Genomic DNA, 22,322 nt, shown 5'->3' on the forward strand with positions numbered 1-22,322 from the left:
AATATTGGAATAAAGAGTAATTGCTACAAACTAATGATTAATTATATTCGTATATAATCATATCTATGATCTATATCTAGTTTAACTATTCTTATTTTATATATTTTATTATACCAGAACAGCTCATGCCTTGGTCTCTTGACTTAGCACCTGGGTGGCCTGCCATCCACAGAAAGGATGTTGCTATTTTGCCCACGCTTGACTTGAACTCTTGGACTCAAGCTATATACACGTGCCTTAGTCTCCCAAAGTGTTGGAATTACAGGTATTCGCCACTGCAGGCAACAGGCAAAAGCTCTGCAGGAGCATCCCCTGGAGTGCGTCCCATCCCCCATCCCCCATCCCCGCCCTTCCAGTGGGTCTGGCCACCTGAACCGATGGCTAGGCCTGGTCCCACCTCTAAATCGCCCCCGAGTATGGGCCCCACCCCTCGCCCACAGGTCCTTCCAGAGGCCCGGTTCTAACCTCACCTTTTGCTCTGGACCTGTTTCTGCATCCCCCTCCCTGAGCCAGCCCCAGGCCTGTCCGCACCCACCCGGGAGGAAACTAGAATTTCTGTGTTGGGCTGGGTCCTACGTGGCTGAAACTCGAACCCAGGAGCCCCGCCCGGGCCCAGGCTCCGAGCGGAAGTGACGTCAGCGCGCCATCGCCATCTTTTCCGGCGCTGGCTCCGCATGGTCAGTGCCATTTCGCCTTTATCGTGGTGGAGTCCACCGTGGCTGTGGTGAGTTCTGCCTGCTTGGGGATCCCTGAGATAGTAGCGGGGGTGGCAAAGGAACGATTGGGCGCGGTCGCCCAGGAGCCTGTGGGATCCGCCTCGTTTCACTGTCTTCTCCAGGGGCTGTCGGTCCTCCGGGCGCGGCCAGTTGCGAGAGGCCGCAGGCTCAGTCGGTCCCGGTCAGGAGCCAGGTCGGGAAGTGTGTCTGTCCCGCCTTCGCACGGTGTTTCCTGGAGTGCTTTCAACCGCTGTGCTCCCCTCTTCAAAAGCTTGGAAAGCAACCTTTGTGGATTTTTTTTTCTTTCCGAAAGTAAAAGGATTTCTGCGTTCCAGTCAGGTTGGCTGCGGCCCCGCATCCCCCGGCCTCAGAAACCTGGCGATTCCGGCGTGTTTTTGGTGAGCACCGGCAGAAAATTGGTTTCAAGAGGGCTCCGACTTCCATTTCTTTGCTAAAAAATGTATCGTCTGAGAATCTGGCATTGTCTTGGTGTCCTTTACTTATTTTTGACTCATTACTTTCGGATGGAAAAAAATATAGTCGTTTAGGGCGTGCCTATTTCTGCATGTAAATATGAACACGTGTAGACTGTAAGCCTTTAGTTTCTTATTTTTATTTTCTTGGACTTAATTTTTTGTTGTTACCAGCTACAATCCTTTCTACAAAAGAAAGGCAGGCCAGGCGTGCTGGTTCACGCCTGTAATCCCAGCACTTTGGGAGGTGGAGGCGGGCAGATCACCTGAGGTCAGGAGTTCGAGACCAGCCTGGCCAACATGATGAAACCCTGTATTTTCAGTAAAAAATACAAAAATTAGCCAGGCGTGGTGGCAGGCCCCTGTAATTCCAGCTCCTCGGGAGGCTGAGGCAGAATTGCTTGAACCTGAGAGGCCGAGGTTGCAGTGAGCCGAGATCTGCCACTGCACTCCAGCCTGGGCGACAAAAGCGAAACTCCATCTCAGAAGAAAGAAAGAAAGGCAGTAATACACAGCTCTTCTCTTCATCTGAAGTTCCTAGGCCCTGTACTCTCCCATACAGAGCCCAAAACAGGGCCTACAGGAAGAAAAGGGATGAGGCTTTTGTTTTTTCTGAGAGGGAGTCTTGTTTCCTTCCGCCTTAGGGCAAGGCTGGAGTGCAGGGAGCCGGGATTCCCGCTCACTGCAACCTCCACCTCCTCCTGGGTTCAAGGGATTCTGTTGCCCTCAGCCTCCCTGAGTAGTGGGGAATTACCATGCCCAGCTTCTTTTTGTATTTCTAGTAGAGATGGGCTTCACTCCATGCTGGCTGTGGCTGTCCCTGAACTCCTGACCTTGTGATCCACCCGACAGCCTCCAAAGAGCTGGAATTACAGGAGTGAGCCTCTGCTCCTGGCCACCAGGATGGAGGCTTTATTATGCTGATACTAGAATTATTTATTAAAATCAGAATATTATTCTAGTATTAGTGTAATAAAGTTTCTAGTATCTATTGAATTTATTAGCATGTTTGGACTAAGTGTAGTTTTTACATGTTTTTTTCTGAAAAATTTGATCCTAAGGAAAACTTGAACATCTAACACACCCAGTCTGGATTTTCTTTCTTTCTTTCTTTTTTTTTTTTTTTTTTTTGAGACAGAGTCTCACTCTGCCACTCAGGCTGGAGTGCAGAGGTGCGATCTTGGCTCACTGCAACCTCTGCTTCCGAGGTTCAAGTAATTCTGCCTCCCAGGTGTTAGGCATGTCCATGTGAAGAGACCACCAAACAGGCTTTATGTGAGCAATAAAACTTTTAATCACCTGCGTGCAGGGGCACTGAGTTCGAAAAAGGAGTCAGCAAAGGGAGGTAGGGGTGGGGCAGTCTTATAGGATTTGGGTAGGTAGTGGAAAATTACAGTTAAAGGAGGTTGTTCTCTTTACAGAGATCCCCGCAGGGGCGCGGATCACAAACTGCTCAGTGGGGAGCTCCTGAGATTCATTCTCCAGGAGAAGAATGTTACAAGGTCAATTGATCAGTTAGGGTGGGGCAGGAACAAATCACAATGGCGGAATATCCTCAGTTAAGGCGGGAACTGGCTGTTTTCGCTTCTTGTGGTTCTTAGTTGCTTCAGGCCATCTGGATGTATACGTGCAGGTCACAGGGGATATGATGGCTTATCTTGGGCTTAGAGGCCTGACACCTAATAGCTGGGACACAGGCACACGCCGCCACACCCAGCTAAATTTTTTTTGTATTTTAGTAGAGTTTAGTAGAGTTTCACTAAACCTGGCCAGGCTGGTCCTGAACCAAGGCAATTCATCTGCCTCGGCCTCCCAAAGTGCTGGGATTGCAGGTGTGAGCCACCGTGCCCAAACACTTACTTTTTTAGCATTGTGCTTGTTTTCTTTCTCCTCAGGTAAATATGTCTTATGGTGAACAATTTGAGTGTAAATTGAGCATAATTGCACACTTGATGCTTGACCTTTAAATACTTGATAAAGCGTCTCCTAAAAAAAAGGCATTGTCATTCTGAAACCACAATACTAGTATTTCACTTAAATAAAAAATAATGTTATCTAATGTCTACTTTGCTTAATAACTAAAATTCTCTGCATTGATTCAACGTATGCTCTTGAATATTTTTTGGTCTAAGATCCATTCAAAGTGTATCCATTTTTACATTGCAAATTGTTAATGTTTTCAGTGTCTTTTTATCTAAAACAGTTATTGTATATTATATTGACTTTCAGAGAGTCACACTGTGGGGTATGATGAGATTTCTCTTCAAATAATCTCATCAATCTTTTATTCTTTAATTCATAGTACCCCCTACTCTTCTCCTTTTTTCTCTTTTTTGCCTTTGTTAGATGCCCAGGCACACCACAGTACCAAGCGTTATCAGTACCAGCTCACATGCCTTTCCTCATTTGGAAAGAGGACTAACTTCCTAGCTCGTTACAGACATCCCTTCTCCTTCCTCTCCACTTTTCTTTTGCCTGCCCACCCTATCTAAAAAAAAAATCAAATGTTTAGCCAACCGGGATTAGTTTAGATTGTACAACCCAACCCCGGCCAATGGGGAAAGGGTACAGGGGCAGGACTTGCATCTGGAATAAAGGCTCTCGTGCCCCTTTGTTCAGGTGTGCTCTCATGGCGACTGGCCAAGAAGGCACCCCTCTGCACAGAAGTAAAATTGCTTTGCTAATAATTCTTTGTTCGAGTGTTCAACTTCCTTAGGATTTTGAGTGTTATTTCTAACAACACTCATTCTTTTAGAAAGTCATACAATCAGATATTTCTGATTGGATTCTCATGGTGTGTGTAAATATTCCTTTATTTCATGCGATTTCCTACAAACTTGGAATTGGGTCCAGAGGAGAAGCTGACAACCATTGTTTGATAAGGTCTGACAGTATGTACTTCATGCTTTGGGAACCATAAAGTCTCAAATTACTCAGTTCTGCCTTAGTTACTTCATGTCCCATGATTAGTTGTTCATTCTCTATCATGTGCTAATGGCAAACCACAACCTGTTTCTCAAAAGGAAAACAGTTAATCTGCACAAGAGGACATGGATTGACTCTGGAATACCAGAGGGCTGTACTCTACATCTTCTGTTGGTGCATGCCAGAGCATTCCAATAAATAGGATGCTGTTTAACATGTACACTTTGAGTATCATTGGGTCTGCTTAATCAGGCGGACCAAGTGCTTGGGAAGCTTGCACTGCAGCCTGAAATTGCTCTTGTCTACAGTTGGAACTACTAGAATCCTTACAGGCAAGTCTGTGGGGCGTTAAACAAGCATATGCAAATGTATATATTGCCTCCAAAATTCAAGAGGTCTGCGGATGATAGTTCTATTGATAGTTCTATTTTTAGTTTTTTGAGAAACCTCCATCCTGAGTTTTTTGGTTTTTTTTTGTTTTTGAGACAGAGTCTTGCTGGATCACCCAGGCTGGAGTGCAGTGGCATAGTCATGGCTCATTGCTCCTTTTTAGTGGTAGGCGGTATTAGGTGAAATAACCTGGAGTGACATCTTGCAGGGATGTCTTTACATGATCCAGACAAGGGAATGTTTTTACCCACAGACATGGCGGCCCCAGAATCTCCAACCTCCTATTTTACAATTGAAAAAAAGTTTTTGATTCATAATAGATGTACATATTTTCTGAGTACATGTGATAATTTGATACATTTATATTATCAAATCAGGGTAAGTAGGATATCTGTCACCTTAAATATTTATCTTTATTGCAGGAACATCAAATTATTCTCTTAACTGTTTTGAAATGTACAGGAGATGAGTGTTAAACGTAGTCACCTTACTGATCTATTGAACACCAGGTCTAATTTCTTCTACCTGTGTATTTTACCCATGACTCAACCTCTCTCTCTCTCTCTTTTTTTTTTTGGAGACAGAGTCTCACTGTTGTCCAAGCTGGAATGCAGTGGCATGATCTCAGCTCACTGCAACCTCCGCCTCCTAGGTTTAAGTGATTCTGCTGCCTGGAACTACAGGCGCATGCCACCATGCCCAGCTAATTTTTGTATTTTCAGTAGAGACGGAGTTTCACCATGTTGGCCAGGCTGGTCTCGAACTCCTGACCTCAAGTGATTCACCTGCCTCGGGCTCCTAAAGTGCTGGGATTACAGGCATGATCCACTGTGCCTGACAGGTTTTGTGTGTGCATGTGTGTGCAGACAGGTCTTGCTGTGTTGCCCAGGCTGGTCTCGAACTTGTGGGCTCAAGTGATCCTCCCACCGCAGCCTCAAGTTTTGGGATTACAGGCATGAGCCACCACACCTGAATATTGTTCTCTTTTTTTTTTTTTTTTTGAGACGGAGTCTCGCTCTGCTGCCCAGGCTGGAGTGCAGTGGCCGGATCTCAGCTCACTGCAAGCTCCGCCTCCCGGGTTCACGCCATTCTCCTGTCTCAGCCTCCCGAGTAGTTGGGACTACAGGCGCCCGCCACCGCGCCCGGCTAGTTTTTTGTATTTTTAGTAGAGATGGGGTTTCACCGTGTTAGCCAGGATGGTCTCGATCTCCTGACCTCGTGATCCGCCCGTCTCGGCCTCCCAAAGTGCTGGGATTACAGGCATGAGCCACCACACCCGGCCCTGAATATTGTTCTCTATAGTGGCTGTACTAATTTACATTCCCATCAACTGCATACAAGGATTATCTTTTCACCACATCCTCATCAGTACTTGTTATTCCCTGTCTTTATAAAAGCCATTCTGTGAGGTGAGATGACTTCTCATTGTGGTTATGTGTGATTTGTATTTCTCTGATGTTTAGCCATGTTGAGCATTTTTTCGTACACTTGTTGGCCATTTGTGTGTCTTTTTTATGAGAAACAACTCTTCTAACCTTTTGCCGATTTTTTGATCGGATTTCTTTTTTTTTTTTGCTATCAAGTTGAGTTCCTTATATATTTTGATTACTAATCTTTGTCAGGTGAATAGTTTGTGAATATTTTCTCCCATGCTGTAGATTGTCTCTTCACTTTGTTGGTTGTTTCTTTTGCTGTGGAGAAGTTTTTAGTTTGATGTAATCTCATATGTTTATTTTTTCTCCTGTTGCTTGTGCTATTGAGGTCTTACCTAAGAAATCTTTACCCAGACCGATGTCCTGTATTGTTTCCCCAGTTTCTTCCTCTAGTAGCATTATGGTTTCAGGTGTTGCATATCTTTAATCTGTTTTGACTTTGTTTATGCTGAGAGATGGCATCTAGTTCATTCTACATATGGTTATTCAGTTTTCCCAGCAGCATTTATTGAAAAGACTGCTATTTTCCCATTGTATGCTTTTGGTGCCTTTGTTGAAAAAGAGCTGTCTATATAAATGTGTAGATTTATATTTAGGTTCTCTGTTTTCTTCCATAGATCTTATGTGTTTGTTTGTTTGTTTTTGAGACGGAGGAGTGCAGTGGTGAGATCTCGGCTCATCGCAACCTCTGCCTCCCGGGTTCACGCCATTCTCCTGCCTCAGCCTCCCGAGTAGCTGGGATTACAGGCGCCTGCCACCTTGCCTGGCTAATTTTTTTTTTTTTTGTTTTTTTTTTAGTAGAGACAGGATTTCACCATGTTAGCCAGGATGGTCTCGATCTCCTGACTTTGTGATCCGCCCGTCTCGGCCTCCCAAAGTGCTGGGATTACAGGCTTGAGCCACCGCGCCCGGCCTATGTGTTTGTTTTTATGTCAGTACCATACTGATTGGGTTATGGTAGCTTTGTAGTATATTTTGAGGTCAAGCAGTTGGATGCTTCTAGCTTTTTTTTTTTTCTTCTTCTTTTTTTTTTTTTTTGTGACTGAGTCCTCTGTCTCCCAGGCTGAAGTGCAGTGGTACGATCTCGGCTCACTGCAACCTCTGCCTCCCAGTTCAAGGAATTCTCCTGTCTCAGCCTACCTAGTAGCTGGAACTACAGGCACGCACCACCACCCTGGCTAATTTTTGTATTTTTAGTAGAGACAGGGTTTCATCATGTTGGCCAGGCTGGTCTTGAACTCCTGACCTCATGATCCACCTGCCTCAGCCTCCCAAAGTGCTGGGATTACAGGTGTGAGCCACCGCACCCGGTCACTCCAGCTTTGTTTTTTTTGGTCAGTATTTCTTTGGCTGTTTAAGGTTTTTTGTATTGCATATAAATTTTAGGATTTTTTTTTTTCTATTTTTGTGATGAATTTCATTGGTATTTTGAGAAGGGTTGCTCTGAATTGTAAATTGGTTTGGGTAGTATTGTCATTTTAACAATATTCTTCTAATCCATGAGCATGGAATATCTTCCAATTTTTTTCTGTGTCCTCTACAGTTTGTTTCATCAGTTTTCCTTGCATAGCTCCTTCACATTTTTGGTTACTTTTATTTCTTTTTCTTTGTTTTTCTTTTTTGAGACGGAGTCTTCTTGCTCTGTCGCTCAGGCTGAAGTACATGACTCTTGGCTCACCACAGGAGTCTTGGCTCACCACAACCTCCGCCTCCCGGGTTCAAGCGATTCTTTTTTTTTTTTTTTTTTTTTTTTGAGACGGAGTCTCGCGCTGTGTCACCCAGGCTGGAGTGCAGTGGCGATCTCGGCTCACTGCAAGCTCCGCCTCCCAGGTTCACGCCATTCTCCTGCCTCAGCCTCCGAGTAGCTGGGACTACAGGCGCCCGCCACCACGCCCGGCTAGTTTTTTGTATTTTTAGTAGAGACGGGGTTTCACCATGTTAGCCCGGATGGTCTCGATCTCCTGACCTCGTGATCCGCCCGTCTCGGCCTCCCAAAGTGCTGGGATTACAGGCTTGAGCCACCGCGCCCGGCCGGTTCAAGCGATTCTTCTGCCTCAGCTTCCCGAGTAGTGGGGACTACAGGCACACACGCCTCCATGCCCGGATAACTTTTGTATTTTTTTTTTTTTTTGAAACGGAGTCTCGCTTTGTTGCCCAGGCTGGAGTGCAGTGGTGCAGTCTCTACTCACTTCAAGCTTCGCCTCCCGGGTTCATGCATTCTCCTGCCTCAACCTCCTGAGTAGGTGGGACTACAGGCGCCTGCCACCATGCCCGGCTAATTTTTTTGTATTTTTAGTAGAGATGGGGTTTCACCATGTTAGCCAGGATGGTCTTGATCTCCTGACCTTGTGATCTGCCTGCCTTGGCCTCCCAAAGTATTGGGATTACAGGCGTGAGCCACTTGTGTGTTTTTTTTTTTTTTTTAGTAGAGACGAAGTTTCACCATATTGGCCAAGCTGGTCTCAAACTCCTGAACTGACTTCAGGTAATCCACCCGCCTCAGCCTCCCAAAGTGCTGGAATTACAGGCGTGAGCCACCGCACCCGGCCTAGCCTGTAGTTTTGTTGTTGTGCTCTTGTCTGGTTTTGCTATCAGAATAATGCTCACTTTGTAGACCAAGTTTGGAAATACTCTCTTCCCTTCAATATTTTTTGCCGAGTTTGAGTAGTAGTATTCTTTAAGTTTTCGGTAGGATTTAGCAGTGAAGCCATCAGGTCTTGGGCTTTTCTTTCATGGGATTCATTTTGTTATGGCTTCAATCTTGTTATTGGTGTGTTGGGGTTTTCTATTTCTTCATGGTTCGATCTTGGTGGTTGTATGCGCCCAAGAATTTGTCCATTTCAGGCCGGGCGCGGTGGCTCACGCTTGTAATCCCAGCACTTTGGGAGGCCGAGGCAGGTGGATCACCTGAGGTCGGGAGTTCAAGACCAGCCTGACCAACATGGAGAAACCCCGTCTCTACTAAAAATACAAAATTAGCCGGGGTGGTGGCACATGCCTGTAATCCCAGCTACTCGGGAGGCTGAGGCAGGAGAATCGCTTGAACCCTGGAGGCAGAGGTTGCGGTGAGCCGAGATCGCGCCATTGCACTCCAGCCTGGGCAAAAAGAGTGAAACTCTGTCTCAAAAAAAAAAAAAGAATTTGTCTATTTCTTCCAGGCTTTTCAGTTTGTTGGCATATAGTTTTTCACAATAGTTTCTAATGATTGGTTGTATTTATGTGGTTTCTGTTCTGTTTTCTTTTTCATTTTTTATTTTATTTGGGTCATTTTTTCCCCTCAGTCTAGCCAAAGGTTGGTTGATTTTGTTTATCTTTTCAAGTAATCAACTTTATGTTTTATTGATAGTCTGTATTTTTTTTATTCTCAATTTTGTTTATTTGGCTATGGTCTTTATCCTTTTGATCTAATTGTGAGTCTGGTTTGTTTTTGCTTTTCTAGTATCTTAGGGGGTATCATCCAGTTATTTTAAATCTTTCTACTTTTTGTATGTACGTGTTTATTGCTGTAAAATACTCCCTTAGTACTGTTTTTATCCCATAGATTTTGGTATGTTGTATTTTCACTTTCATTTGTTTTTGGAAATGTTGTAATTGCCAAATTTCTGTGTGCTTTTGTCCCATGGAGTTTGATATGTCAACATACCAAAACAATGTTCCGTTGTTTTTTTTTTTTTTTTGAAGAGGCAGGGTCTCCTTATGTTGCCCAGGCTGGTCTCAGTCCTGGGTGCAAGCAGTCTTCCTGTGTCGGCCTCCCAAAGTGCTGGGATTATAGGCATGAGCCACCATTTTGAGACTGTGAATCAAGGTTCCTCTTGTTAGTGATTTCTAGTTTTATTCCTTTGTGGTCAGAAAAAATGATATGATTTCTACATTTTTGAATTTGTTGAGACTTTTTTTGTGGCCTAAGATATGGTCTATTCTGGAGAATATTCCATATGCTGAGAAAAGGAATAAATCTTCTGTAGCAGTAGGATAAAATGTCCTGTTATAGTTAGGCCTTTCTGGTTTAGTGTATTGCTTAACTTCTTCTGTGTTTCTTTGTTGATTTTCTAACTGGATGATCTGTCCATCACTGAGAGTGGGGCGTTAAAATCCCCTACTATTACTGTATCGCAGTGTGTATCTCCCTTTAGATTTATTAATATTTGCTTTATATACGTGGGTGCTCCAGTGTTGGGTGCATAAATATTGACAGTTTTTATATCCTCTTGCTGAATTGACCCCTTTATCATTATATAGTGACTTTCTTTTTTTTTTTTTGTATTTTTGAGACAGAGTCTTACTCTGTCTCCCAGGCTGGAGTGCAGTGGTGTGATCTCAGCTCACTGCAACCTCCGCCTCCTGAGTTCAAGTGATTCTTCTGCCTCAGCCTCCTGAGTAGCTGGTATTACAGGCATGCGCCACCACGCCCGGCTAATTTTTGTATTTTTAGTAGAGACGGGGTTTCACCATGTTGGCCAGGCTGGTCTTGAACTTCTGACATTGTGATATGCCTACCTCGGTGTCCCCAAAGTGCTGGGATTACAGGCGTGAGCCACAATGACCAGCTATAGTGACCTTCTTTATCTCTTTTTGTTTTTGTTTTTGTTTGAGATGAAGTCTTGCTCTGTCACCCAGTCTGGAGTACAGTGGCGCGATATCGGCTCACTGCAACCTCCGCTTCCTGGGTTCAAGCGATTCTCCTGCCTCAGCCTCCTGAGTAGCTGCGACTAAGACATGTGCCACCATACCAGGCTAATTTTTTAAAAAATTTTTAGTAGAGATGGGGTTTCACCATATTGGCCACACTGGTCTCTAACTTGTGACCCCAGGTGATCCGCCCGCTTAGGCCTCCCAAAGTGTTGGGATTTCAGGTGTGAGACAGTACACCAGCCTGAATACTGTATTCTTAGATGTCAATTTTTTTTTTTCTTCCAACACTTTGAAAATTTCATCCCACAGGCAGGCAAGGTGGCCGATGCCTGTAATTCCAGCACTTTGTGAGGCTGAGGCAGGTGGATTGCTTGAACTCAGGACTTTGAGACCAGCTTGGGCAACTTGGTTGTAGAAAGTAAAGTAGAGGTTTTTCTTTAAAGACTTTTTTTTTTTTTTTTTCCGTCTAATGAGGAATAAATAACTTTTTTTAGAAGCAAAATTTATTCAAAGACCTGTGTTAACATTCTTAAATATCTGCTAGCTGTAATAAAGAAATCATGTACTTTATGTTCTTCGCTCTCACAGTTTAGCCTAAATATTTGCCCTGGCATGCTTATACTGGTCCAGGCAAGCATTGGTCATAGCCTGTTCTTCTTCGTTATTCGAAGGGGTTTTTACCCTTCTCAGCATTCCACAAGTTACTTCTTCCTTTGGTCTCCTGTGCCTTTGCCTCTTTTAAAAAGTTCTAAGTTGCTAGCCAGTCAGAACAAATACAAAATGTGAGGTCCCTTTCCAGCCAGTGGAAACTGGACACAGCAGTGGGGTGGATGTGTCAGGTTGTAAATGACCCTGTCTCCTTTGCTCGGTGTACTCTCATGGCAAAACTGCTGGGGAGTGTACCCTTTCTGCAGAAAATATAAAAATGGCCTTGCTAAATAAATTAAATTTGTGTTCACATGCTATTTCTTTCCGCACCGGGAAACAAGCATTTCAAACATGGTGAAACCCCGTCTCTACAAAAAAATAGAAAAATTAGCCAGGCATGGTGATGCACGTTTGTAGTACCAGTTACTTGGGAGGCTGATGAGTATGGCTTGAGCCTGGGAGATAAAGGCTGCATTGAGCCATGTTTGTGCCATGGTACTCCATTCTGGGCAATGGAGCGAGACCGTCTCACAAAAAAAGAAAGAAAGAAAATGTCATCCTACTCCCTTCTGGCCTGTGTGGTTTCCATTGAGAAATCCTGTTGCCAGACCAATTAGAGTCCTTTATATGTTATTTGCTTCTTTTCTCTTACTGCTTTTTAGGTCCTTTCTTTGTCCTTGACCTTTGAGAGTCTGATTATTGTATGCTTTGTAGTAGTCATATTTGGGTTGAATCTGTTTGGTGTCGTCTTACCTTCCTGTACCTAGATATTTATATTTTTCTCAATTTTTGCAATCTTTGGTTATTTCTTTAATAAGCTTTCAAAGCTTACCCTTGCACTTGATGCATTCCCTCTTGAACACCAGTGATTCCTAGGTTTGGTCTTTCAAGGTAATTTTCTGTATCTTGCAGACAGTCTTAGTTCCTTTTCATTCTTCTCCTCTGGCTATATTTTCAAATAGCCTTTCTTCAAGCTTAGTGAATCTTTCCTCTGATCCATTTTGCTGTTGAGAGCCTCTGCTGTGAATTTTTGAGTTGAGTATTTCTGTTATAAGATTTCTTTTGTTGTTAATATATTCTAAAGTTTTTTTCTGATACATTTCTGAGTTGCTCTTCTATGTTATCTTGGAGATCACTGTATTTCCTTAAAAGTGCTATTTTGAATTCTTAGGGAGCTCACGTATTGTCATTTCATTAGGTTCAGTCACTGGTAATTTTTTTGTCCATTTTGGGAGGTCATGGTTCCCATTTGCTGTTTCTTGTGGATGTACATCTGTGTCTGCATTGAAGGATTATTTATTACAATCTTTGGCTGGTGGTTTTTATTGGATATGTTTTCTTTACCTGTTTGTTTTTTTGTTGTTTGTTTTGTTTTGGTTTTTGTTTTTTTTTGTGTGTGGTGTTTTTTGTTTTTTTTTTGTTTTTTTTTTTTTTGGAGACAAGGTCTCTGTCTGTGACCCAGGCTGGAGTGCAGTGGTGTGATCATGGCTTACTGCAGCCTCTGCCTCCTAGGCTGAAGCAGTCCTCTCCTGAGTAGGTGAGGTACATGCCACCACACCTGGCTACTTTTTGTACTTTTTAGTAGAGACGGGTTTTCATCCTGTTGCCCAGGCTGGTCTTGAACTCCTGAGCTTAAGCAATCTGCCTGTCTCAGCCTCCCAAAGTGATTTTCTTTCTTTAAAATTTCCCTAGGTCACTGCCTCCCTTTCAGCACTAGATGGAATCTTAAACCCACGTTTGCCTCTGCTCTAGCAAACTATCAAGAATACTGTCCATCCAGAATGAGGGAGTCCTAAAGGGCATATTCCAGCACTGTGGGCAGGCTGGCTGTGTGTTCATGCCCAGGTGACCTGTGTAGCACCCCTACAGTATGGTGCTCCTGAACAGCCACTCTGATTTGACTTTCTCCTTTGGCCGAGATATAAAACAGAGTTTCCAGGGCTGGGGATGGTAGTCTTGCCTCCCCTCTTTGTCCCTGGATGTCCTCAGGGATATTTCTCCTTCAGACACTTGTGTGATGCTTCCTGTGGGTTGAGACAGGGAGGGACTGATCTTTTACCAGGGAACCCAGGATGGTGGAGAAGGCAGTTGTCCACCTTGATCTCATTTTTTTTCCAGTGTAGAAACTGTGAATTGGTAGAAATTTTCCACGTTCTTGGAAATTTGATTCTCTTAACGTCTCCTTGGAGTTTTTTCACTTCTTTGTAGCCCCAGAAACTGCCTAATGTTTATATTTGAGATCAGGGACATTGCTGGTGATAATTTTCCCAATGTGTGTTTGGTTTTGGTTTTCTGGGAGGACTGAAACCGGCTTGCTTCTGTACTACCATTTTGGAACCATAAACGCCGTACGCTCTCTAATAAAAGCTGTCTAGCCGGCTGTGGCTCAAGCCTGTAATCCCAGCACTTTGGGAGGCCGAGCGGATGAGAGAGGTCAGAGATCGGTGACCATCCTGGTTAACATGAGGGAAACCCCACTACTAAAAATACAAAAAACTTGAAGCCGGGCGGGTGGCGCTCTGTAGTCCCAGCTACTCGGGAGGCTGAGGCGGTGAGAATGGCCTGAACCTGGGAGGCGGAGGCCAGTGAGCCGCAGATCGCCACTGCACTCCAGCCCAAGATACAGCCGAGATCCGTCTAAAAAAAAAAAAAAAAAAAAAAAAATAAAGCTGTCTTGGTTGGGTGCATTTTCAGACAGGGCACAATGGTTCATGCCTGTAATCCTATACACTGGGAGGCTGACGTGGGAGAATTGTTTGAGACTAGCCTGGGCAACATAGTGAAACCTCAGGTCTATAGTAAAAAAAAATAATAAAATAAAATAAAATAATAAAATAATTTAAAAAAATTAGCCAGGTGTGGTAGTATGTGCCTGTAGTCCCACATACTTGAGAGGCTGAGGCAGGAGGATTGCTTGAGCCCAGGAATATGAGGTTGCAGTGAGCTATGATCGCACCACTCTAATCCAGCCTGGGTGACAGAGTAAGATCCTGTCTCTAATTTTTAAAAATGTGTTTTTACTTCCTATTCATTGGATATGATCAGTATAGTGGTGTCAACATAGTGTACCAGTGTGGTGTTTCATGGAGTGTCATTTTCTCTGGGGACTAAGTTATGACAGAGACCTGGAGAACTGACACATGCTAGGGGCAATGCTCTGTAGATACACTGTTGGGCCTGCCAGGTGAAAGGTAACTGAGTCTTGTTTTTTTCAAATTGGTATGGAGAAGAGACATTAGCTATGTCAGTGCCTGCATACCAAGTGACAGAAATTATGTTGATTTATCTAGTGAAGACATTACTTTTTGAAAAATGGCTAAGTTCATGATTTATGAATGATTTTGGTGTGGTAATTGAGTGAGGGGTTATGATTCTCCACTGGGATAAGTCTAGTTTTTGGCTATTGCAGTTTAGACTTTTTTACATGGATAGAGCAGTATTCAAGTGCAGAGATTGGCACACTGTGGCCCATGGGCCATGTCTGTCCCTCCGCGTGTTTTTTATACATAAAGTTTAATCAGAACATAACCATGTTCGTTTGTTTACATTTTCTATGGTGTTTTCCATGCTACAACAGTAGAGTTGAGTAGCTGCAACAGAGACCATGTGGCCTCTAATGCCTAACATATATTTTGTGGCTCCTTAGAGTAGGATTTGTTAACTGCTTATCTATTTCATTTCTGGGGACACCACGATCAGTTAGCCACCACCACAGACCTCTGTAGATCAGGGCATTCTGATTACTGGTACGTTTCCACTGTCTTTGATAGCTGATTTTTCTTTTTTTTTTTGAGACAGTCTCGGCTTCTGTAGCCCAGGCTGCGGGCTAGATCTCTGCTCACTGCAAGCTCCCTGGCCCCTGGTTCACGCATTTTCTCCCGCCCTACTCCTGCTGGTCTCAGCAGGCGCCTGGCCACCTCAAGTTGCTTTGTATTTCTTAGAGACGGGGCTTTCACTGTTAGGCCAGGATGGTCTCTGGTCTCTCTGACTCCGGATCCGCCTCTCCGCCTCTTCGCCACCTCCCAAAGTGCTGGGATTTCAGGCTTGAGCCATCAAGGCCTGAGAAGGCTGATTTTCTCACCTTGTCTTTGCAGTGACTAAATACTACCCTCTTGATTTCTTGCTTATTCTGGGTCCCCTTTCATCTCAGCTGATTGAAAGTGAGGGAACTGGGCCAGCTGTACCACGCTCTGAAATCCAGCACTCTGGAGACCTAGGGCAGGATCTGAGACCAGGAGTTCGAGACCATCCTGGCCAACATGGTTAAACCCTGTCTCTACTGAAAATACAAAAAAAATAAAATAAAATTAGCTGAGTGTGGTGGCAGGCGCCTGTAATCCCAGCTACTTGGGAAGCTTAGGCAGAAGAATCACTTGAACCCAGGAGGCAGAGGTTGCAGTGAGCCTGGACTGCGTCATTGCATTCCAACATGGGCAACAAAAGCAAAACTCCATCTCAAACCAAAACAAAACAAAACACAACAGGGAACTCATCTCACTGATGGTGTTCTTTGCAGTCATACCTGTCCTATGAAGGAGAATACCAACAGGGCCTTTCAAGGATTACGATTCTCCTTCCACTACTCTCGATAACCTTTGTGAAGAGAGTGTCTTCTGCTCTGTCAACAAAGGGTGGGGGAGTGGGCTATACAGATGACACATAGTAAATCCAGTGCAACACTCCTGTCTCTCTAGGATTCTCTTCTTCACATTATGCCAGGGATCTCGCATATGAGCCCTCCCATTAATTATAACAATTCCCCAGGTCATGCTGTGGCCCGCCTGTAATCCCAGCATCTTTGGGATTCGGGCGCCGGGATCACGAGAAGCCGGGAGATCGAGATCCGATCCCGGCTAACACCGGTGAAAAACTTTATTTTGAATATGGAATCCAATGGAGGAGGCCTGAAAAGGTGGCTGAGGTGGAGGGGTGGAAAGGAAATGGAGATCCCAGCCACAATCCTGAAAGGATCCCAGCCCGGAAATGGAAATGGAAACACAAAAAATTTCAGCCCTGAGAACATAAGAAATAGCTTTATTTCAGGGGTGTCCTAAAGAAGCTCTCTGATTTTTTTTTTTTTTGGACAGAATCTTGATCTGTTGCCCAGCCTGGAGTGCAGTGGCATGATCTTGGCTCACTGCAGACTCTGCTTCCTGAGTAAAAGTGATTCTCCTGCCTCAGCCTCCTGAGTGGTTGGGACTACAGGCACGTGCCACCACGCCTGGCTAATTTTTGTATTGCTTGAACCAGGGCTGGCAGTGGCAGAGGTTGCAGTGAGCTAAGATTGTGCCACTACACTCCAGCCTGGAGAGAGAGATGTAATACTACCCATGATATTAAAAAAGCTACAAAAGACACAATATTCAAACTATTGACAATATTATTTAAAAAAAAAAAATCTCGGCAAGGCGCAGTGGCTCACGCGTGTAATCCCAGCACTTTGGGAGGCTGAAGTGGGCGGATCACCTGAGGTCAGGAGTTCAAGACCAGCCTGGCCAACGTGGTGAAATCCTGTCTCTATAAAAATACAAAAAAAAATTAGCCAGACCTGATGGTGGGTGCCTGTAATCCCAGCTGCTCGGGAGGCTGAGGCAGGAGAATCACTTGAACCTGGGAGGTGGAGGTTGCAGTGAGCTGAGACCGTGTCATTGTACTCCAGCCTGGGTAACAGAGTGATACTCTGTCTCAGAAAAAAACCAAAAAATAAAATAATGATCTCTCTTTGCACTTGCATTATATCCTATTTGGATACACGTTTTAATGGTTTTTATTTAATTTCTTTCGAGACAGAGTCTCACTTTGTCGCCTAGGCTGGGAGTACAGTGGCACAATCATGACTCACTGCAGCCTCAACCTCCCTGGGCTCAGGTGATTCTCCCACCTCAGTCTCCCAAAATTCTGGGATTACGGGCATGAGCCACTGCGCCCAGTCTCTAATGGTTTTAAATGTGTATTTAAGTTTGAATAGTGGGTATTTGGTCATAGATAACCAGTCTCCTCAGGGCACAAAAAGATGAGATATATGAAATTTGAGCTCTTTTAAAGTAGTTTCACTACTCTCTTTAGGAATATAGTTATTTTTTCTTGGTTACGTTTGTCGTTTCCTTCATAAGCCTCTTCCATTGGTGTATCTGTTCCTCTGTACAGGACCTGTTCAAACTCTGTCTCTTGACTGGAGGAGGAGGAGGAAAAGCTGAGCACATTGCCAACTGGAGTTCTCCAAGGTGAGTGTGAAGAACATTCCTAGTCAATGATAAGTTCAGTATGTTTGGAAGCATAATGAAGATATATTTAAAAGATGTACTTTGTCACAGAACATGGGACCATTGGACTTGGAAGTTTTAGGGTATCTTCAACTTTCCATATTTCTCTTTTTCGTCTAACCCAGACTTTCATGTGATTTTGCAAATGATCTGCTCTTATATCTTTTTGCTTATGACTTTAACGTGTGCTCTTTATCCAGATCATTTCTACTTTCCTTCCCTAATAATACTATTTCTGTTCATTATCTCATTTAATTTCTATAGAATAAATTGTTTAAAAAGTTACTAAATTGCTGGGCGTGGTGGCTCATGCCTGTAATCCCAGCACTTTGGGAGGCTGAGGCGGGTGGATCTTTTGAGGTCAGGAGTTCGAGACCAGCCTGGCCAACATGGAGAAACCCCATCTCTACTAAAATTACAAAATTAGCCGAATGTGGTAGCGCATGCCTATAATCCCAGCTACTTGGGAGGCTGAGGCAGGAGAATCGCTCGAACCCAGGAGGCGGAGGTTGCAGTGAGCTACTGCACTCCAGCACTCCAGTCCGGGTGACAGAGCGAGACTGTGTCTCCAAAAAAAAAAAAGAAATTACTGGGTTTAGACCCCAAGTCCTTATGATTGCCAAATATTAGTCATGGATAAACTGTTCAAATCTATGTTTGTTTAATTTTTTTGAGTGTGCTGAATATGAAAAACACAAATGAGCTTTATAATTCTGACTTATTTAACCTACCGTTTTGTTCTCAGATCCTATTTTTTTTCTTTTTTTCTGTTTTACTTCAGAATGGCAAGTTAAAACCAAAGTGTCAGCACTTCAACAACATTTTTTTTTGGCTTAAAACATCAAACGGCATACAAATGGTAAGATTAAGATTTCTTATTTACCACACTCAAAAAAGATTGGGAATACAGTTATAAAAAATCAGCACAAATGAGAGATATTTGAGAGAGGTAACGTTTACTCAAGCAGGAGGAATGTCTCTAGAGCAAGGGTCCCCACCGGCACTGTTTCTATTAGAGTTAGGAACTGGGCTGCACAGCGGGAGGTGAGCGGCAGGTGAACAAAACTTCATCTGTACATATAGCCATTCCCCATCGCTCGTATTACTGCCTTATTACTCTGCCTGTCAGATCAGTAGCAGCATTCGATTCTCATAGAAGCGCAAACCTTACTGTGAAGCACCCATGTGAGGGTTCTAGATTGTATGCTCCTTATGAGCCTGATGATCTGTCACTGTCTCCCATCACCTAGATGGGACTGTCTAGTTGCAGGAAAACAAGCTCAGGTCTCCTGCTGATCCTACTTTATGGTGAGTTGTGTAATTATTTCATTATATATTACAATGTAATAATAATAGAAATAAAGTCACAGTAAATGTAATGTCCTTGAATCATGCTGAAACCATCCCTGTCCCACCCCCATTCCACCTGTTTGTGGAAAAATTGTCACCTACGAAATTGGTCCCTGGTACCAAAAAGGTTGGGGACCTCTGCTGTAGAGGGATACTCTAAATATAATGAATTTGGGGATACCCTAATTCTATCTTAAAACTTAGTGCTTCAGCATTCTCACAAGTACAGATTATCACATATGTAGCTAGATAGATAATAAAAACAATTTCATGAAAATATATAGGAATTATTTCAGGGTTCTTAGAGCAAATGGCACAGGGTTCTTGCAGGTTTTCTTCATTCAACTTGTAAAAAATCCATGGGGCAGCAAGTGTATTCATGTAATGAAAATTGCAAAAATTGCCGGGCGCGGTGGCTCAAGCCTGTAATCCCAGCACTTTGGGAGGCCGAGGCGGGTGGATCACAAGGTCAGGAGATCGAGACTATCCTGGCTAACATGGTGAAACCCCGTCTCTACTAAAAATACAAAAAACTAGCCGGGCGCGGTAGCGGGCGCCTGTAGTCCCAGCTACTTGGGAGGCTGAGGCGGGAGAATGGCGTGAACCCGGGGGGCGGAGCTTGCAGTGAGCCGAGATCGCGCCACTGCACTCCAGCCTGGGAGACACAGTGAGACTCCGTCTCAAAAAAAAAAAAAAAAAAAAAAAAGAAAATTGCAAAAATTATAATGTGTCTGATTTCAGATGGGTAAAATCTATTGATAAGTCTGAAAAATCCTTTAATCATCATTCATTCCTTTATTAACAGGCAGAAATCCACAATGGAGAGGAACTCTGTGACTTTATGGAAAATGGAGAACTCTTCAGTGAACACTCATGCCTTAATGCACACATGGGAACTGAAAATACAGGGGACACTTATGACTGTGATGAGTATGGAGAAAACTTTCCCATGTTACACAACAGTGCCCCTACTGGAGAGACGCTTTCTGTGTTGAATCAGTGCAGAAAAGCCTTCAGCCTGCCACCAAATGTTCACCAGAGGACATGGATAGGAGACAAATCCTTTGAATACAGTGACTGTGAGGAAGCCTTTGTTGATCAGTCACATCTTCAGGCAAATAGGATAACTCACAATGGAGAAACACTCTATGAACAGCAGCAATGTGGGAGAGCTTTTACTTACTCCACAAGCCATGCTGTGTCTGTTAAAGTGCATACTGTAGAAAAACCCTACGAATGTAAGGAATGTGGAAAATTCTTTAGATATTCTTCATATCTTAATAGTCACATGCGAACCCATACTGGGGAGAAACCCTATGAATGTAAGGAATGTGGGAAATGCTTCACTGTTTCTTCACACCTAGTTGAACATGTAAGAATTCATACTGGAGAGAAACCTTATCAGTGTAAGGAATGTGGAAGAGCCTTCGCTGGGCGCTCAGGCCTTACTAAACATGTACGAATACACACTGGAGAGAAGCCCTATGAATGTAACGAATGTGGGAAAGCCTACAATAGGTTTTATCTACTAACTGAACATTTTAAAACTCACACAGAGGAGAAGCCCTTTGAATGTAAGGTATGTGGAAAATCCTTCAGAAGCTCTTCATGCCTTAAGAATCACTTTAGAATTCACACTGGAATAAAACCCTATAAATGTAAGGAGTGTGGGAAAGCATTCACTGTTTCCTCAAGCTTACATAATCATGTAAAAATCCATACTGGAGAGAAGCCCTATGAATGTAAGGACTGTGGGAAAGCCTTTGCTACATCTTCACAACTCATCGAACATATAAGAACTCACACTGGAGAGAAACCGTATATATGTAAGGAATGTGGGAAAACCTTCCGTGCTTCTTCACACCTACAGAAACATGTTAGAATTCACACTGGAGAGAAACCCTATATATGTAATGAATGTGGGAAAGCCTACAATAGATTTTATTTACTTACTAAACATTTAAAAACACACTGAAGAAAAACTCTGAATGTAAGGAATGTGGAAATCTTAGGAATTTCTCATACCATAATTACCACATTTGAATTCATACTGAGGAGAAATCTTATTGGTACAAAGAATGTGGGGAGGCCTTCAGTTATCCCCATTCATTTTGAAGACATGAAAGAACTCATACTCTCTGTGTCCCCCATAAATTTTAGGAATGTTAGGGCGCCATTGGATTTTTTTTTTTTTTTTTTTTTTTGAGACAGAGTTTTGCTCTTGTGATCACCCAGGCTGGAATGCAATGGCATGATCCCAGCTCACTGCAACCTCTGCCTCCTGGGTTCAGGCAATTCTCCTGCCTCAGCTTTTGAGTAACTTGGATTACAGGCGCCCTCCACCACGCCCAGCTAATTTTTGTATTTTATTAGTAGAGACGGAGTTGGCCATGGCTGGTCTTGAACTCCTGACTTCAGGTGATCCGCCGTAACCTCCCAGAGTGCTGGGATTACAGGCATGAACCACTGCACCTGGCCTTTTTTTTTTTTTTTTTTTTAGTTGTTGTTAATACACATTCTTCTCTTCTCAAGAGATTGGATTGTGATCACAATCCAACATTTGAGAACTCACCCTGGGGCCATACAATATAGGAAACACAGAAAGCCCTCATTATTTCCTTAGGCCTTTCTAAGTATGTAAGATGTTGCAATGGAGAGAAACACTATTGATACAAGATACAGGCATGCCCCGTAGATATTGCGAGTTTGATTCCAGACTACCACTATAAAGCGAGTATCACAATAACGAATCATACAAATGTTTTGGTTTCCCAGTGCATATAAGTTAGGTTTACATCATATGGTAGTCTCTTGTGTGCAGTTGTGTTACGTCTTAAGTACTTTACTTTAAAATACTTTATTGCCAAAAAGTGCTAATGATCATGTGAGATTTTGGCCAGTTGTAATCTTCTTGCTTGTGGTAGGTCTTGCCTCAGTGTTGATGGCTGTTGGTCAGGGTGGCTGTGGCAGTTTCTTAAAATAAGACAGGAGTGAAGATTGCTGCATTGAGTGACTCTTCATTACATGAAAAACTTCTCTGTATCCTGCGATGCTGTTTGATAACATTTTACGCATAGTGAAACTTCTTTTAGAATTGGACTCAATCTCTCAAACTTCGCCACTGCTTGATCAACTAAGTTGATGTAATATTCTAAGTCTGTTGTCGTTTCAACAGTGTTCACAGCATCTTCACCAGGAGTAGATTTCATTTCAGGAAACCACTTTCTTTGCTCATCTATACAAAGCAACCTCTCATCTGTTCAAGTTTTTTCATGAGATTGAAACAATTCTGTCACATCTTGAGGCTCCATTTCTAATTCTAGTTCTCTTTTTTCCATCACATCCACAGTTACTTTTTCCACTGAAGACTTGAACCCCTCAGAGTCACCTATGAAGGTTGGAATCAACCTCTTCCAAACTCTGGTTAATGTTGGGTTTTATTTTTTTTATATATTTTTTTAGAGACAAGGTCTTGCTGTGTTGTTTGTGCTG

At 43.3% G+C, this 22,322-nt stretch overlaps 1 protein-coding gene across 3 annotated transcripts; it reads left to right on the forward strand.

Moving 5' to 3' along the window:
* Positions 1-601: 601 nt before the first annotated feature.
* Positions 602-21,106, forward strand: ZNF121 (zinc finger protein 121). Of its 3 annotated transcripts, XM_009193416.4 has the most exons (5): positions 646-724; positions 839-1,114; positions 17,365-17,441; positions 18,262-18,339; positions 19,636-21,106. In XM_009193416.4, exons 4-5 carry the CDS (start codon positions 18,337-18,339, stop codon positions 20,803-20,805), a joined length of 1,173 nt encoding a protein of 390 aa, XP_009191680.1. In that variant the 5' UTR covers positions 646-724; positions 839-1,114; positions 17,365-17,441; positions 18,262-18,336; the 3' UTR covers positions 20,806-21,106. The 3 variants fall into 3 exon arrangements, with proteins under 3 accessions (XP_021786362.1, XP_009191679.1, XP_009191680.1); XM_021930670.2 differs by lacking the exon at positions 839-1,114 and having other exon boundaries at positions 602-724; positions 18,226-18,339; XM_009193415.4 differs by lacking the exon at positions 839-1,114 and having other exon boundaries at positions 602-724.
* The last annotated feature ends 1,216 nt before the right edge of the window (positions 21,107-22,322 follow it).

Source organism: Papio anubis, chromosome 20 (assembly GCF_008728515.1).
Source record: "Papio anubis isolate 15944 chromosome 20, Panubis1.0, whole genome shotgun sequence".
In the NCBI taxonomy this organism is placed as follows: Eukaryota; Metazoa; Chordata; class Mammalia; order Primates; family Cercopithecidae; genus Papio; species Papio anubis.